Below are 18,516 nucleotides of genomic sequence, written 5' to 3'. Positions count from 1 at the left end.
AATGAAAACAGAGAAAGGTTAGGGAGAGTAAGAGGAGAACAAAGCAAGAGCAAGGAGGAGGAAGCCAGGACATTAAAGAGCTGGCTGCACTCATGTGAAGAGAGGATGTGAATTTAAGTACTCAGTGGGGAAGCCCGGGGTAAGCAGTGAACACCTCCCACCTCGACATCAGAGCCCAGCTGAGAAGCCTCCATCTGGGTGACCTGTCTCCAGAAGAGAGAACACACTTACTCAGAAAGGGAACTGGGAGGGGAGAGGCCTCTGTTTCCTTTCCCCACGTGAGAAGTGGGAAGAGGATGAATTACAGAGCATTTTAAGCTCCCCCCAGAAGGGGCCCCTAGATCACAAAATGGTATATTTATGGTGGCTATTAACCAGAGTTCAACTCAGATCCAGATTCGGCATCGTGATGTGTCACAGGCTTAGAGAGCAGGAGGAAGAGAAACATCTCATCAACAAGCATGTGGGTTGGCTTGATCTTTTGACTATTGTTCTATCAGAAAAATAAAAATCCTAATAATCATATAGCAATGTTCTCAGAAAAGCATTTTTAAAATAATTTCTCTGCTGAACATCAAAAATAAAAGCCCACACACTCATCAATTCTTACCCATTATTTGAATCAGTAGGAGACACTCAGAGTGTGAACCCAGAAGGCAGGACTATGTCTCTACTCTGGGCAGGGTTAACAGATCTTTAGCACAAGACGGGTTAGATTATAAGGTCTACAGACTGGGTTTTGGTACAGTTCCAATAGGTTAAACAAAATTATAGTTGAGGGCCACTGTTGGATGGAGGAGGCAAGGGAGAGGGAGGGACTCTTTGAAGACATTAATTCTATCCTAATACTGAGCAGACTTGGAATCATTCAGGGAAGTTCTATTTTCTCAGCGAACATCACCCATCCCCATTCATTTTCTGCAAATATGTCAACTTCCCTGCTTTAAATCAGCCAACGGCCTCCCACTGAACATCCCTGGTGGTGCCAAGCAGACCCTGAATGATGTGGTCCCTCCCTTTCTCCAGCTCCCCTCAGGTTACCATCACCTCAGTCACTACACGCTGGGCTCGCTGGCCTTCTGCGCTCTCCCACCTCCAGCCCTTCACACTTGCCCCAACCTCCACCTAAACCCTCCTCATCCTTCCCTTCCCTCTTCTCTCTTCTCCTAGTGAAAGGTTATTCCATCTCTGGGTTTCGACATCAACTTCTTGACCTTCTTCCCCTCAGATTAGGTTAGAGTCCCAGTGTAAAATCCTCCTAGCACTGTAACACGTCTCCTTTGCAACCCTGATACACCTTTAAAGTTTAATTTGGTATCTGCCTCCTCTGCTAGACAATTAGCTCCAAGACAACAGAAACTAGACCTCCACCCAGGACTGCGTCCCTCTTAGGCAGCATGATGTCTGGAACATAACAGGCCCAAGACGAACACTGGCTGCTTCTATCCTTCCCTCCCCCTGGTCTTCTCCTGGCCCTTCCTCCTCATATGTCTTTCCCCATAACTCAACGTTTCAGACATGGGGGCAAGGGTAACCCTGAGTGGGAGGCCCAGGAGATAAATCCTTCTGGTTTTCCCGCCCATCACCCAGAGTTTTGATTAAGACTGCACAGCAAAGATACCCCAAATCAGTTCTATTTCAGCTTCAACTTCCCATGGCCACTCCTGTGGTTCTGAACTAAGACTAACTCCTCCAAGACCAGTCAGGCCCTAGAGGGTTGGTGGGGGAAGAGGAGAGATGTACAGAATCCTCACAGGGATGTAAACTGTGAGACTTCACCACAAATGCCATCTGAAGTGTGAAACAGTCACACCTGTCACTCTGCCTTCCAGTCACTGTCCCAGAGCTTGAGGCCAGGGAGAAAAGCCACGACCTTGAGCCCCTCTCCTAACCATTCTGTCACCAAGGCCCAGGCTCCTGACAGAAGAGTGGCAGCCGAGACGGGAGGAAATGAAAGGCAAGGGGGAGGACATCAGAATTCAGCCTTTCCTGTCAGTTCTCCTCAGAGAGAGAACTGGAGTGGTCCTCCTGACTGGACATTCCTCCCGAGGGCAAGGGCACTCTCCTCAGCCCTCCTTTCTAACGCCCGAGCCCTCTGACTTCTGTATGTTTGTTTGATGCCGGGGGCCAGAAGACAAAGAAAGAGAATATTTTTTTTTTAAAGAAGAATCTGGAAAACAGTGTTGATGAGGTTAAAAATGAAGGCCTTTGTTTCCACTTTTACTTGGAATTTCTTTATTGTTGTTGATAACAACCACAGGAGGATTTGACTAGTTCAGATAAAATTAGATACTTCTAAGAAGAAATAAGATATACCTCACATTCAATTTGGAGGAAACTTCTGTCTTCAAGCAAAATGACAACTAACGGGAAATTTCAAATCAGCCATAGTCATGGAATCTGCAATAGGTTGCAGTGAAACTTGTCTGTGAGATTGTTAATTTAATTGAGATAAATGACGATTCTGAATGAGGCCTAGTATTTGGAATATTTTCAATTTTAAATATCTTTTTTAAAAGGCGCTCAAGGTGCTTTAGGTGTATTTTAACATTTATCTTCATAACATCACTGACCTAGGGGGAAAGTATCTTTGCTCACCGATTTCATATTTTGCTTCACTGTCTCTCAAAACACTCTGGCTGAGACAGCTGTGTTGTACAGGAGACACTGCACGGGGTTTAGAATGACTGATAATGTCATACAATGAAAATCCCGGCCCCTCTCCTTAGGGAGTGTTTGGCCTTGAGCTCGTGACTTAATCTCTTTGAGTTTTGGTTTCCTCATCTGTAAAATGGAGATGATATCTGCCTTGCTTTGTGTTTCTATACATAAAATGATGTATGCAAATGCTGAGATAGTATATGAGGGTTTTGAGATAAGACATGCAAGCTATAAGTAAAACGTGAATCCACATCACCAGCAGCAGCATCGTCATTACTGTATTTTCTTGTTGTAAGACCTGGTGAGGTAGGCGGTGGAAGGCATTTATTTCATAAATGAGATTTCATAAAGGAAAGCTGAGATGGTTTAGGTATCACCTAGTATCATACTGAAGGATCAAAGAGGAAATGTATATTAGGGTGAGGACCAGGACCCAAAACCCTGAATCATTTAGTCCACTATATTAAATTATGTTTCTATATAAGTTGCACGTATATTCCAGTCAAGTAATTTTTAAAAATCTGATTTATTTCTTAACACCCCAGTGGCCTGAATATAATCCGGAAGTAGCAGATTCTCACCACGAGAGAGAGTGGAGTATAGCTTCAACTGAGCCCTGAATCCATAGTTGACCAACTAGGACCCAACTCAGCTCAGCACATTCCAGCTCTAGGACTATGGACATGTGGCTTAGCTACGTGGGTCTCAGTTTTCTCTCCTGTTAAAAATAATAAACACGGAAAGCTGGACAGATTTATCATTCCCCCAGGTCTAAAATTCGGTGGCTAAGTCTCTCCTGTAAATCTGGAGAATGAACATTAATGCCATGGCCACCTCTGCATTGCAGTCCTGCCTCAGACTTTTCACCCCTGCTGCCCTCTTTCACACACACTCACGCACCTGCCTAAGACTGCATGCATTTAACTGCCTTCAAATGGGAGCTCCAGACCCAGGTGGTGGTCTAGCTTAGAGAGTACCTGGTTATCACGTCTTTCCCTCTGTTACCCTGAATGAATGTAAAGCCAGAAAAATGCTCCCAAACCAAACCACCTGGGCATTCTGAGCTTCCTCCACTCCCCCTGGCTTTCCTTCCTCCTTGTTGACACCGAGACCAATTCAGGACCCCACGAGTTCTCTCCATTTTGAGCTTCTGTCAATCTGTGGAGGTGACAAGAAGCAACGCTTCAGGAAAGAGAAACCAGCCCAACGGCAACGTCATACACCAGAACATAGTAAGTATGTACTTACATAGTAAATACCTACTCTTATCACGCAATAAATATCTGTAGAATGAATCAATGATGAGTCTCAATAGAGAAAAGGGATCAAGGGTCTATGTAATAAGAAATGATCTCCCACCCAAGGAGCAACTGCAGCTCAACTGCTTATCAACTACTAACTGGGACTCTCATCTGAAGTCTCCCCAAAAGAAAGTTTATCATCATCAAAGAGCAAAGAAGAGACCTCCAAGAGCTCCATGTTTTGCCTTATGCCCACCTCCTCCCTGAATCCAAATTCTACATCCTAACTATCTTTTCCATCATGAACCCATCTGGAGGGAAATGCAATTAAAACAGAAAACTAATGTTCTGAGAAAAGGAGAAGCTGCAAGCAGCAGCTGTGTTCCCCCAAAGTGGAGCTAGAAACGAGAGAGGAGCTGGTGAGGAGGTGGAGGGCTTTCAGACGAGCAGCCCAACTCCACTAGGAGAGAGAACTTGAGAAGCGGTCTAGCTTAGGGCTAGCGGAGCACCCCAACATCAGGATGAAGGCACCCGAGATCTCGTCTCCTTCTACTGCCTCAGTTCCTTTGAGCAGCTCCTACCCCCCACATTGCCTCACTTGGCCTCAGTTTCCCCATCTCTGAAACAACAAGCTCCAATGACTCCTCCCTGTACCCAGCCCTTCCCTGCTCCCCACCCCCAACTTGCTTCACCCACTTAGAGTGGAGAGAACGAGTACAAGACAGGTCTGTAAAAGCTCGCCAGGCTCACTGGCACGGAGATGCTATATAAATCCCAAGTGCTATCATTCTAGTACCACAGAGATTTAAATTGGGCTGGGGGCCCCGGGACTGCGTTATCAACACCTCCCCCAGATTCTCAGCACTGGGGAGACGGTGCTGGGGAAGGAAAACTGTGCTTTCCTCGATCTTTAACTGCTCGGGAATGCGTGTATTAGGGCGGCCTCCTTACAGAAACCCTCTAAAAATACCTATCGATGTATATTTAGCTCCAGATAGCGTCCTCCTACCAACAGGCTCCAGGCTGAACCACTCTGCTTGTGCCATGGTGAGAAGCTAGGGACCTCCAATGGCAGCTCCCAGCCCTTCTGCGGCGTCCCTCAGGCTCTTCTCCTCCCTGTTCCCTTTACCCTTCATCGTTCCTCCCAAACTGCAGCTCAGGGTATGGCAATGGTTCCCCTCTCTCTTTTCCATACTCTTTACTCAAAGTGAATTTCAGGATGAAAAAGACCTGCACGGCATCGAGCACAGGGTTAGAACCAATCACTGCTCAAACCAGACCCTGCTCAAAGCCTTCGGTGGGTCCCTCTGCCTCTGGCTCCACTAGGAGCTCCTCCCACGTGGCCCCAACTGGCCCCTGCTGCCCTCTCTGGGAGCATTGCTCAGTATTCCCCTGGCCAAATCCCCGGAAGCATCCTGTGTGCTCTCTCTCAACTTCAAGGATTTGTATGAAAATTCTCTTACCCAGAAAAGCACTTCCACTTTTCCTTGTCTAAGTCCTATCGGCCTGCCCTCACATCCCAATTTCAATGTTACTTCCTCCAGGAAGTCTTCCCCAGTTCCCAGAGCTAGACTGGTGCCCTTCCTCTGGGTTTTCATGACACCTGGCCCCCTGCTGGGGACACTCAGCCCTGCACCACCCACATGCAGCACAGTGCCTGGCACATCATGGGTCCTCAGCAATATCTCCTGAAGGACTTGAAGGAAGACAGAGGGGTGGGGACAGGTGGTCACCTGGGCCCTGGAATGATGGTCTTGGTGGAGGAAGGAGGCTCAGATACACCTGCCCACTCTTCAGAGTTAGTACTCACATATTTGCAGCTAACAGACTAGCCAATAGAGGTCATCTCCCACAGAAAAGCTAGCAAAACTGATTGTAAAGTATGTTCTGAGCAATAAAGATATAGATATAAATGTCATTTTTGCAATACGGCTCAATAGATAACAGCTTTCATTACATGAAAAATGCGGTGTGAGGCAATAGTGCCCTTCTCTCCATATCCCTCCACCTGCCCATAGCACCTCTAGGAAGTTGGGTCATCAGTATTCAGCTCTGACCCCATCCCTTGCACTCATCACTCAGGAAGCAATCCCAAAAGCTAAGCGTGAGAGTCCAGTAAACAGGCCAAACAACAGGAAGTCCAATATCTCTTACTCACCTAGAGACTCAGTTCCCAGCTCCCATTTCTCTAACGGAGTGATCTGGACTCGAGCAGCTGGGCTGGGTCATAGCTACCTGCGAGAGCTGCAGGTAAGGCTTGGCTTGGACAGACCAAGGAAAGGACTTGGAATAGGTGACCCTCTCTGACTGACAGTTTCAGGGTGCCCCCAGCACCCTCCTTCACATCCAATCGGTGACAAGAGAATCTGGCATGGACCAAGTGATTCCATTCTACTAGCATTTATTAAGTACCTACTCTAATCATGCACAGACATGAACAGGGTTCAAAGACACAATCCTGGCCCTCACTTTCCTATTCCTACCCATGGATTAGGAGTGCCTCTGAGTTCTAATCCTCCCCTATCATTACCCATCTATTCTACGGGCTGTGACCTGTTTTTTTTTTTTTTTTTTTTGGTGACCTGTTTTTAAGGCTAATATGTAATAATGACTTCAAATAATTTAGAATTATCCAGGTGGCCTAACAAATATTTAGAAATAGCATCTCTTGAATTGTTACTAATATAAGAGAGATCCCAAGTTATGTAAGGAAATAATTTGTTAAGAAAATGAAAGCGAAGTAAAAGTATTACTCACTCAGTCATGTCCAACTCTTTGTGACATCATGGACTATAAGCCCACCAGGCTCCTCTGTCCATGGAATTCCCTAGGCAAGAATACTAGAGGGGATAGCCATTCCCTTTTCCAAGAAATCTCCCTGACCCAGGGATTAAAGCCGGGTCTCCTGCATTACAGGCAGATTCTTTACCATCTGAGCCACCATAATTTGTTAAAAGAATGGCAAATACACTGTCTTTTAGAAGAAAAGAGAATACATTAACCTTGGTGTTTCTCAGTTCCAGAATTTGAGTGTTCAACAACATACAGTTTGTTGAATAAATGGATGGATGGATGAACAAGCCAATTTATGAAACAAGGTGGAACTTCTAGCTCAGTTTTTACACATGAAACCATGAGAGTTAAGTAACGTGCCTTCTTAACCACAGAGCAGGGAGCTGGATGTATTCCAAGCCCATGGACGGACGTCTTAGGATGGACACACGGGGCTCTAGTCCTCTTCAAGTCACATGTAAAGCTTCAGCTCTGGCTCCGGGACACCCACCTGATTATACTGCTCCCTGAGCCCACCCCACATGGCTTCAAGGGGACCGAAGAAACACACAAGCAGAGAGCTGCGGAGCCTGTGAGGTGGTGAGGTCACTGACAGCGCGGGGAAATGACTGTTGAAGAAGGAACTTGGAGCCAGAAAATGTGGGCTCAAGTCCGGCTCTAGCACCTGCAGTATATCACATACCCTCTCTGAACCTTGGTTGCTTCATCTATAAAATGGGGATAACAAGATCCCATTTGGGGGATTATGAGGGTTCTATGAATAATGTACATAAATTAACTCTGAACCATGAACTGCCTCAGCTTACAGACCTAAGAATTCTGAAGGTTAGCAGGTCTGGCGTTCAGGCAGAAGGCAGTGGCCCAGGCCCCCAAGCCCCTGTCTCTGAACAAAGGACATCAATGGCAGGTCCTTGGTTGAGTCAGCGGTCTGGCACCTCAGCTCCTTCCCTACCTCCCCGCACACTCTGAGGGCTGAGAAGCTGGACAGCCTCAGCCCGAGGCGATGTCTCGCTCCAGCGGTGTCCCTCCCCCTCTGCGCAGCAGGCAGATGGAGGGGATACCTGGAGCTGAGATGAGAAGTCAGAGTGGCCAGCATGGGCTGCTCATGGGATGGGCGTCAGGAAGCCTGGAGAGGGGGCTGCACCAGCAGGGGCGGCACACCAGCCCTGGGTCAAAGGACATGTCCCAACTCTGGATCTGCTGTCAAGCTGCCGGCGGTCTTGGGCTGAGCACTTACCCCCTCTGACTACTGGATGACTCCGATCTCAAATCTGATCTACCTGCTTCCCTGGGCTTGTATGACAACATATTCACTATAGCTAAGACCCCAAGAGTTGTAGGTGCCCTGTGGTTTTACTCACCACCAAGAGAGATGAATGCTGTCAATTAAATTATATCATGCCATTATTGTAAGATGCAGGCTGCATATTTTAGACATGCACCACCAGCAGGAGAAAAATGCATTTTAGAAGCAATGTGACATGGCAGATGAAAACACTGTCCAAACGGAAGACAAATTTTGATTATCCATTCCCATGGGATAGAATCACAACTCTGAGCTTGGATCTCAAGAGTGCCATGCCCCTTCCCTGGAAAGAAAGAAACAGTAGGTTCAGGAAGAACAGGGGCAAAGTCCTATTGGTTCAGACGGATGGCAGTGGCCTTTCAGCAAAGTTTGAGGAGCTGCTAAGAATGGCAGATACCAGGGCTGGTGGGAGAGAAAGCAGAGAGGACAAGTGGCTTGGCCAAGGGCTCAGCACCCATGCCCACTCGTGTGCACCCCACACAAGGGGACACAGAGGGCCTTGCTGGTTACACTGATGAAGGATTCTGTTGACCTCTACAAATCTGCCCCTTCAATCACGTGCCAACGCTCATTTGAAGGCCAAGTTTGTGGCTCCCACCAGCCTCTCTTGTCCTTCAATGCCAGTTCCTCCATCTTCCCCCACACATCTTAGGCCCCACCCCAGTAAGGCAGATTCTCCTCTAGAAGAACTTCAACCTGTCACAACGCCTCTTAAAATGTGACACCCGAAAGATGTACACTGGAGCATCTTTAATAATTATTCATAACAGCCAAACCCAGAAAGCAACCTAGGTCTCAGATAATTGCAAAAACGGACACATAAGCTGAGTACATCTACTTCATAAACTGCTGAGCAGTCTTTACTGCCTTTTACCAAAATATGGAGTAACATGTACTATGCCCATAATATACTGAGAAAACGCAGCAAAATTACAAGCATTGAAAAGAGAGCTTGCTAAGCATTAAAAAGGCCGGAAGGAAACACCACAAAATAATCAGGAATTTTTCTTAGTGACTTTTTTTCTTTTTTTCAGTATTTTCCAAATTTTCCTTATTGAACATAGAATAGTTTGAAACGAAAACAAATGGACTAGACAGGAAATTTCAAATGGCCTCTGACACATATAAGACTTAGTGAGACTAAGAATTCACATAATTTTAACATTTAACCCACACATTACAGTAGTCTTCTTTTAAACAGATCATATTTCTAAAATGATTCAGACTCATTTAAGGCCTTTTACTGTATAGATCTTCCATGACTTACGATGAGGTTACACCCCAATAAACCCACCATAAGCTGAAAACAACAATAAGCTGAAAACACATTTAATACACCTAACCTAATGAACAGTGGAGACAGTGACAGACTTTATTTTCCAGAGCTCCAAAATCACTGCAGATGGTGACTGCAGCATGAAATTAAAAGATGCTTGTTCCTTGGAAGAAAAGCTATGACCAACCTAGATAGCATATTATAAAGCAGAGACATTACTTTGCCAACAAAGGTCCATTTAGTCAAAGCTATGGTTTTTCCAGTAGTCATGTATGGATGTGAGAGTTGGACTATAAAAAAAGCTGAGAACCAAAGAATTGATGCTTTTGAATTGTGGTGTTGAAGAAGACTCTTGAGAGTCCCTTGGACTCCAAGGAGATCAAACAAGTCAATCCCAAAGGAAATCAGTCCTGAATATTCATTGGAAGGACTGATGCTGAAGTTGAACCTCCAATACTTTGGCCACCTGACGTGAAGAACTGACTCTCTGGAGAAGACCCTGATGCTGAGAAAGATTGAAGGCAGGAGGAGAAGGGGATGACAGAGAATGAGATTGTTGGATGGCATCACTGACTCAATGGACATGAGTTTGAACAAGCTCCAGGAGTTGGTGATGGACAGGGAGGCCTGGTGTGCTGCAGTCCGTGAGGTCAAAAAGAGTCGGACACAACTGAGTGACTGAACTGACTGACTGACTGAACCTGATAACAGCATAGCTGAGCCTAGTTACCTTACATGTTCTTAGAACACTTCCATTAGAATACAGTTAGGTAAACTCACACAACACAAAGCTAATTTTTTAATTAAGTGTTGAATATCTCGTGTAATTTATTGAATGCTATACTGAAAGTAAAAAACACAATGATAACCCTCATGATCTCAGGGCTGACTGGGAGCTGTATCTGCCACTGCCCAGCATCACAAGACAGTACCATACTGCCTATGGAAAACATCAAAATTCAAAGTTCAATTGCTACTGGAACAGTATTGCTTTTGCATCATCGGAAACTAAAAAAAATTGTAAGGTAAACCATCATAAGTTGGGGACTGTTTATATAGTATATATTCTTTTAGGGACATTTAAAATATTCCCAAGCTATTAATATTAGCAAAAAGTCAAAAGACAACAATTGTTGGTGAAGATGTGGAGAAAAAAGAACTCTCATGCATTGTTGGTGGAAATGTAAATTGGCACAGTTACTGTAGAAAATAGCATGGAAATTCCTCAGAAGAGTTAAAAATAGAGTTACCATATAATCCAGTAATTTCATTTCTGGTTATTGTGTCCAAAGAAAATGAAATGGACATTTCATGTCCAAAGAAAATGAAATCATTATCTTCAAAGTGATGTCTACAGTTCCATGTGCATTGCAGTTTATTCACAATAGCCAGATATGGACACAACATAAATTTCCATCAGTGAATGAATGGATAAAGAAACTGTGATACAGATATACGTGCACGCACACACACATAAGAATATTATTCAGTCTTTAAAAAGGAAATCTTGCTATTTGCAACAACATGGATGAACCTAAAAGACACTATGAAAAATAAAGACAAATGCTGCACGATCTCAGTTATATTAATTATACTAATTTTTTAGAAGTGGAAGTCATTGTAACAGTGGAAGGAATGGTGGTTATGAGGGACTAGGGGTAGGGGAAAGGGGAAGTTATTGATCAAAGGGTAAAAACTTTCAGCTACAGATGTATATACATTCTGGAGACCTAGTATTCCCCATGGTAAATAATAATGCATATATTATTATATTATTACTATATTATCATAAATAATAAAGTACAACATACCTGAAATTTGCTTAAAGTGTAGTTTTCAAGTGTTCTAACCACCAAAAATAAAAGAGTAACTATGTGAGGTGATGGATATGTTAATCAGTTTGATTGCAGTAATTATTTTATAATGTATCAAATCATCACATTGTATACCTTAAATATAGACAAATTTCATTTGTCAGTCACAGTTTAATTAAGTGGGGATAAAACCCACAAGACATCACCCAGGTGTACTACAGTCTATACCATGTACTTCTGAAACACTATGCAGAAGCTGTATCTTTACACACTAAATCACACTTTAAATGCAGTAGCAGCATTTTCTTTTAGAAAAATAACCTTCAGAAGATCCTTTTGTAAGACAACAGATGTTTTCAAACATAAAGAGTCATCTCTACTACTTATCTGTTCCCTATACTAAGGGGTTCAATGCTCACTAGTTTCTATTTATACATTCTAGTCCATTACCAGAGAAGGCAATGGCACCCCACTCCAGTACTCTTGCCTGGAGAACCCCATGGACAGAGGAGCCTGGTAGGCTGCAGTCCATGGGGCCGCGAAGAGTTAGACATGACTGAGAGACTTCACTTTCACTTTTCACTTTCATGCATTGGAGAAGGAAATGGCAACCCACTCCAGTGTTCTTGCCTAGAGAATCCCAAGGACAGCGGAGTCTGGTGGGCTGCCGTCTATAGGGTCGCACAGAGTCGGACACGACTGAAGTGACTTAGCAGCAGCAGTCTATTACACCTTCAACTTTTCCCCTTTCACTTAATCATAGTTGACATGAAGGTTAAAACGTATGACAATTATGTCTGTTGCACAAGACAATGAAAAGATGAAAGTGTTTCTAAACTCTCACTCTTGTCAGATTTTACCTGCCCCAACTCCTCTGAAAAAGAAAAAAGAAAAAGGTCTTCTTTGCTCCCCTCCACCTTTGGTCAATAGTAATGGTAGCTCATCTCTCCCCGCTCCTCACTTTTCCACCCAGCTCTTCACTTGTCCTCACAGGTTTCAACTTCTGGGCAGCGGGTAAACAACTTTCCATGCTACACCCTTTGCTGCCACCCCCACAGAGGACCCACAGACTGCCCCCTCGCCTGCAGATACCAAGAGCAGCCTGATACAGAGACACACGAGAAGCCACAAAAGCCTGAGGCGGCATGCTCACACCATCACCAGTCCCAAGGCCCATCGCACATGCTGACAACAGCACTGGACTGGCCCCAGTAGAGGTGCACTATATTCATTTTCAAAAGCAGAATTAGCAAATATTTAAATAAAAGTACTGCCCTCACATACACCACCTGTGACACGATGTAGTGTTACTGTGTCAATTTCCAAAGGGATGTGTTATCGAACATTTTCACATGATTCAGTTTTACAGCTTCTCATATTATAAATACGCATAAATCTATAAATAAATAAATCTGCAAATTATTAAAAAAAAAATCCTCTGTTGTCAAGACACGAGTCCGAACTATCATTTCAGAGAGTATACTTAGAAGAGTCTTTCCCAACCTCCTAAAGAAAACTGCACCTGATAGCATCCTTTGGCCCATTATGGGGTTGTCCCTCATGCCAAGGCAGGCCACTTGCCTTGGTGAAAAAACTCATTTGGAAACGTGTGTTCAGTGCTAGCCGAGCATGGAATGGGAAACCAGAAGCAGCAGCAGCCAGACCGTGGGTCCACAGCCTCTGTCTAATGCCATGTGCATCTCCAGAACACCCGCACGCCTGCAGCTGGCTCAGCCACGGCTCAGTACCATGGGAATCTTATCCTTGAACGTCTTCCTCCTCCTCTCCTCCATAGAATTGTCTCCCCCACTCCCAGGCTCCTTGCACCAGCCACTTCACAACCCCACAGGCGCCTCCACGTACAAAGAAGAAACGGGAAGAGGACTCACCCACTGAGGACCACGATGAAGTCCATGACATTCCAACCATTGCGGAGGTACGAGCCCTTATGGAAGATGAACCCCAGGGCCACGATTTTGATCCCAGCTTCGAAGCAAAAGATCCCAATGAAATAGGGTTCTGTCTTCTCCTGCAGGATGAAGAACAGAGGTGCTGGTAAGAGGAGGACTGCTTCAACCAAGGCACTCCCTGCCTAGCTACCCCTCTGCTCTGACTTTTCCTCTCTCCTATAGGACACCGGGATGCCTGTGCTGAGCCAGCCCCGTGTACAGGTGGGAAGTGAGGGTGCTACAGGACGCACAGAGTACACAGGAGCAAGGAAAGCCAGCTGCAGAAGTGGGTGGATGTGGGGCTCACACCCAGGACCAGCCGTCTTCCGAAGGCGAACACTGATGGTGCTAGCTTTGCCTTGAGGGGGCTGGCATTCCCACTGCTGGTCATCACTTAATGCTGGAAGCTTAAGAGTCCTTTCTCATCCATGGGTAATCAGACTGGGGCCACTTACCCATTTGTTTGGATTTTAAGCATTTTGTTTGTTCTCTTTAGGGGCAGTACTTTAGACACGCGGATAATTTCTATACAGAGAATATGGACAAACATTTAGGAAGTTCAGAACCATGAAGGCACAGAGGCTTTGAGCATCCTTCACCCTCTCTCCTTTACTCTCCCTTTTTCCTCTCATTCTCAAAGTCCCCCAGGAAGAAGATAGACGGAAGCAGACCCTGGGCCTCTCCTTTCTTCTTGCCTGGCTGCCATGCCCTGGAGACACAGAACATCCTGGGAGCAGGAATTTAAAAGGTCAGTCCTCTTTATGAACCCCAGTGGGACTTGTCACCAACCTGTTGCTCAGCAGAGAACAAACTCACAGAAGTGTAGAGTAGGAAAAGAGAGAAGGGGGCCAGGTGATGAAGCAAAGGAGGGGGAAATCAGGGAAGAAGAGGAACAGGGGGAAAGAAAGATGAGGAGGGAGGCACCTACCAGTCTGCGGGACATTGGGGTCTTGTCGTCCTCAGGAAGATGTTGCTCCAGGGCCAAGACGATGCAATTGGCAATGATGGTGGCCAAGATCATGTACTCAAACGGCGTGGGAAAGGAGGAGTTAAGAAACAGAATCACCAAAGAGAGGACAGCCTCCAAGAGAGCTGTGTACATCCACACACAAACTTTATCAACCCACATCGTGTCTGTGCAGTCAGCATGATTAACAGGAGCAGACAGGCAGGCAGAACAGTGGCTGGTCCTTTGCACATGGAACTAGAACCGTTTCTGATCAGACTCTGAACACAAAGCATCTTTTCAAGGAAAGGAAGAATTCAGTCAGTAAATAATGTATTAGGCATATGGCAGACATGCCAGCTTCTTAGTGAATTCAGTGACATATCCGGGAATTAACCAGGACCGAAAAAGGAAGTGGGACAAAGAGAAGAAAAAACAATGATGCTGTTGCAGGCTCCATGTTCTTCTGTCTTCAAACCACTGATCCAGCAAGGATCCAGCTGCGGCTGTCCATGGCTGTCTCTGGGAATCATACCTGAAGTGCCTTCTCTAGAAGCTCTGCTCAACTGAATAGAAGAAGGGCTCTTAGAAAAGAAGCCATTCTCTCCATGAGCTCCCTTTTAATATCCAGTTCAGGATAATATTTAACAGGTCCGAGAGAAACTAGTTTTGTCCCATCTTATTTTCTCCTAAGCTTCTACATCTAAAGGAAGCAGAGATGCATATCATGAGCCTACATCCAGGGCACCGAAGTCAGGGCCTCTAGGAATCAAACTACAAATGAGTGGATAATGAATTCAGGCTTTGTTTTCTGTTGCATTTTTCTGAAGAGAGGTGAGTGGGCTCCCTGTGACTTTTTGAAAAATAGGACTGTGATTCCAGTGCCAGCATCCTGGCTCCCGCAGAAAGGTTGTGCTGTAAAACCAGGGGAAGGCGGGAGTGGGGAACTTCTAGAAAAAAGGAGAGGGAATCACCAGCTCCAGAGTCATTCTGCACTGGGATTTCATTCTATAATCACTGTTGTGACAAACAGGAATGAACTGCTGCCGCTGGTCTTGCTGAGCAACCTGTGATCTGGCAGTGTCTGGAATCCAGGGGGGAGCGGCAGGTAGTAAGTGCGGTGAAGTGGAGGGAGGGGAAGGGACCTTGTCCCCCTGACGCCGGCCACCATTCAGGCTGGCTGTGCAGGATGTAGGGCCCAGAACCCTCCCTAGGTGGCACAGGAGGAGGACAAACCATAAACACGTCCCCTGATGCCTCGCCATCCCCACCAGGTTATTATGTGGCTGTGAACATCAATGGTCAAAGGGCACTTGCACGTCCCTGACAGACAGAGGGGAGGGGGGCCCATGCAGGATGCAACTCGCCCACCAGTTGCTCTGGTCCTGATGCTAGAATGGTAGGTTGCAGGGGGTGAGATGGTTGGCTTGCATCCAAGCCTCTGGAACTTTTCATTTTCACTTAGCAGCACCTCCTCCCTGCCCCCATCCGCCCCTCAGTCACAGCCCCAGCAGCTGGCCGTCTTCCCTTCCCACACACCCAACATTCGCCCAGGACTCATACCCTCAGGACAGTTCTGCCGACCTCTGCTGTCCTGCAGGGTCAAACAGCCAGATCTGAAAACAGGATGGGGCTTGGAGAACCTCAGAGCCAGCCTCCTGCCTCCACACCCTGCCGCGCTCACTGAAACCCGCTCAGTCAGAGGAGAGCCTCACTGCACTGCATAGAAAGAGAAAGCCCCATAGCCATCTCGCCATTCCTCCTGCTTCAGTCTTTCTGGGTACCAAGCTAGGCCCCTGAGAGCCAAACACTCTAGCAAACACACATCAGAGATGCTCATCTCACTTAACGTGCCTCCTTTCTTGTGACAAATCCCCCCACACAACTCATCCAGGCGCACCAGGGACCACTGATCACAGCAGGGAGTTCTCCTCCTTCCCATCACAGGCTTTAACTCAGAGCTCTGAACAAGTCCAAAACGACCAGGACTCAGTGTCCCATAAGCCCTCTGAATAGGCTATAGCCTGTCCTGGGCTTGGTTCAGGTGCTGATAATCTCCCAGATCCGAATGGTAAAATGGAGATGGGAACAGGGCAGAATTGGTCTGGGAATCCATGCCCTTTCCTGAGAACACCCTCAGCGAATGTGTGTAAGATAGAGAACCAAGAACATGACAACAAGCCACAAACAGCAACAGAAGTGGAGGACACTTGGGCATGTTTCTAAAATGCAGGCCACGGAATATTAGTGCTGGGAACTTGCAATCAAATGCATGTGGGAAAGTCTGGGTTCGGTCAAGGTGAGCAGGTTTCCTCCAGCAGGATTCTTGGGGCCTTTAGTACTACTGTCCACAAACTGCCCCCCTCCCCGCAAACGGGGCTGGCAGCAGTGCACGGCACTCCCAAACTTCTTCATCACAGAACCCTTCTGTCAGAGCATCTCTCTTGGGGATGCTGTTCCTAGGAACACGTCTGGGGAGCCCTAATACAAAGGGCAGAGCTCACTGCCAATCCCCAAGGGTCAGGGATATGAGCACAGTGGCTCTGGAAGGAGCGAAACTAATGCGCCTTTCACCTTATGCTGTGTCCTCGTTTCTAACAAGAATGTTCAGAAAGTCTTGGGCTCGACCAGCCCTTCACCATGGCTGGAAGGACCATGCAAGCTCAGCAGGTACAAGGAGCCCAGCACGTGACCTGGGAAGTAGGACCAAAGACGCACACATTCTCATTCAAGCTGCACATAAGTCTTGAGTTCTCATCAGTCTACTGGGGGTTCAGGCTTCTTCTCCTGAACACACTAGAGAGATAACCACAGACTTGAAAGTAAAGGAGCTCTTAGTTGCTGACCTCCAGGCAAGGCCGCTCCTGGCATCTGTGCATCTCCAAGGCTTTCCACCCTGCAATGCCCACGCGGGCTGTCGTAGCCCCTCTGCCACCCACCCTCACACTCACTTCACACCTGCATCCTCCCAGCCAGAGGACCTAAGCACAGAGCTCCCTGCTAGGACCAGTTAGCTCACCTATCCCAGAATGTCCAGGTGCAGACAGATCAGCCTTGTAGACACAGGGCTAGCCTCCTCAGCAAGGTGTGGCCATCACCATACAGGACGCTCACAGCAGGAGAGAGGCTGACAAGCCAGATGTCCTGTGACTGGCCAGGTATCTGGATGGCTGAGAATTCATAAGGGCTCAATAAATAGCACCACCCAAGGCCTAGGAGGCTAGAATCTAAAAGTGAGAGTTTGGTAATTCACAGGTTCCAAGAAGACACTCTTTCCACATCCTCCCGACCCAAACCCTCTGCCTGTAGTCTGATGTCTAAGGGTCCACTCAGAGCAGTGATCCTTTGGCTTAAAATTTTGAAAATGTCAAGTACACACATCCTTGAGAGGGATGTTCCTTTAGGCCTTGTAGAGCACCTTGACCTCAGGATGAATTCATGTTTGGAGCACTGAAGAATCTGGGGTGAAATTATGGTGCAAAAGTAAAGGTGAAACTATGGGAATTCAGTTTATCTGTGGACTAGGTAAAAGAAAGAAGGGGGCCAGGGAAATCTTAGGAGAGGAGAACAGGAGAGATCAGCCAATCCTACCCAGGCCCCAGCCACTCCCCCTTGAAGCTCTTCCCTTCAACCTCCCGTCTGCCTCTCTTTCTGAACAAAGTACAAAGAATGGGCCCTTACATCTCAGTGCTTTCCTTCCTCCTGCAATGGCCTTTCTCCTCTTCTCTTGGTCATATATCAAGATCAAGGTGAAATATCACCTGGCCTGTAAAGTCTTCTCCCTGTGCCCCCCGGTTCTCTGCAGGGTGCAATTTCATCATCACATTGATCTCCCCAAAGAAACTCTACCTGGAAAGCAGGGGCAGAGTTTGTTCACGTCTCAGCAGAGCTCCAGACACAGAGGAGAAGCTCACTCAGTGTCAAGCACAGGCTAAATGAAAGGGAGGCGTCCCTGACTGTGAGCAGCAGCTCCGCTGAGGAGCCATGATAATGACCAGGCTATAGTCACTCTCGCTGGCTTGGACCCCCACCTCCAGGAGCTAACTCAGGGGCACTGCTCCCGGTCTTCCTGAAACAGAATTTCAGGCCTTAGCAAGGGCTCTGATGTATCTCCCAGGGGAAGAGCCTGGGCTGCAAGGAAGGGCCCACAGGGCACAAGGATGCACCTCACAGGCTAGACAAAGATGTGCTCAGAAAGGTCAAAGGCAACTCCATGTTGCCCAGGCCTCAAAGAGCAACGCCCATCGTGAAACAGAACAGAGGTCCGTCCAGGACCCTGATGCCTCCTGCCCAGGAACTCAGTGAGTCCATTACAGTCTGGGCCTGACACCAAATGCAGATTGCAGAACACTTGCTCTTCCTGGTGTCCAGACTGCTGGTGGCCAGAGATCTTGATCAAATGGGGCTGACGGGGCAGTGAGGGAGCCTGCAGGCAAGGGCTCTGCCTAACTCAGGCATTTCTGCACCCCAGTGTCCAGCATGCAGTGGGCACCCTGTAACTGGATTTTAACTAATTAATAAATTAATCAG

General features: G+C 46.7%; 1 protein-coding gene across 3 annotated transcripts in view; it reads right to left on the bottom strand.

The window, feature by feature from the left end:
- Positions 1-18,516, bottom strand: part of CACNA1E (calcium voltage-gated channel subunit alpha1 E) — a 412,948-nt gene that overhangs the window by 286,143 nt on the left and 108,289 nt on the right. For all 3 annotated transcript variants that reach the window (XM_043923905.1, XM_043923907.1, XM_043923906.1), the window contains exons 3-4: positions 13,969-14,074; positions 12,981-13,120 (exon numbers count right to left, since the gene is read on the bottom strand). In XM_043923905.1, coding sequence (XP_043779840.1) covers positions 12,981-13,120; positions 13,969-14,074 — 246 coding nt within the window. The remainder of the gene's footprint in view (positions 1-12,980; positions 13,121-13,968; positions 14,075-18,516) is intronic.

The sequence above is a fragment of the Cervus elaphus genome, chromosome 14, assembly GCF_910594005.1.
Source record: "Cervus elaphus chromosome 14, mCerEla1.1, whole genome shotgun sequence".
NCBI lineage: Eukaryota > Metazoa > Chordata > Mammalia > Artiodactyla > Cervidae > Cervus > Cervus elaphus.
Note: the sequence above shows the minus strand (reverse complement) of the source record. Positions and strands in the feature narration are given on the sequence as shown.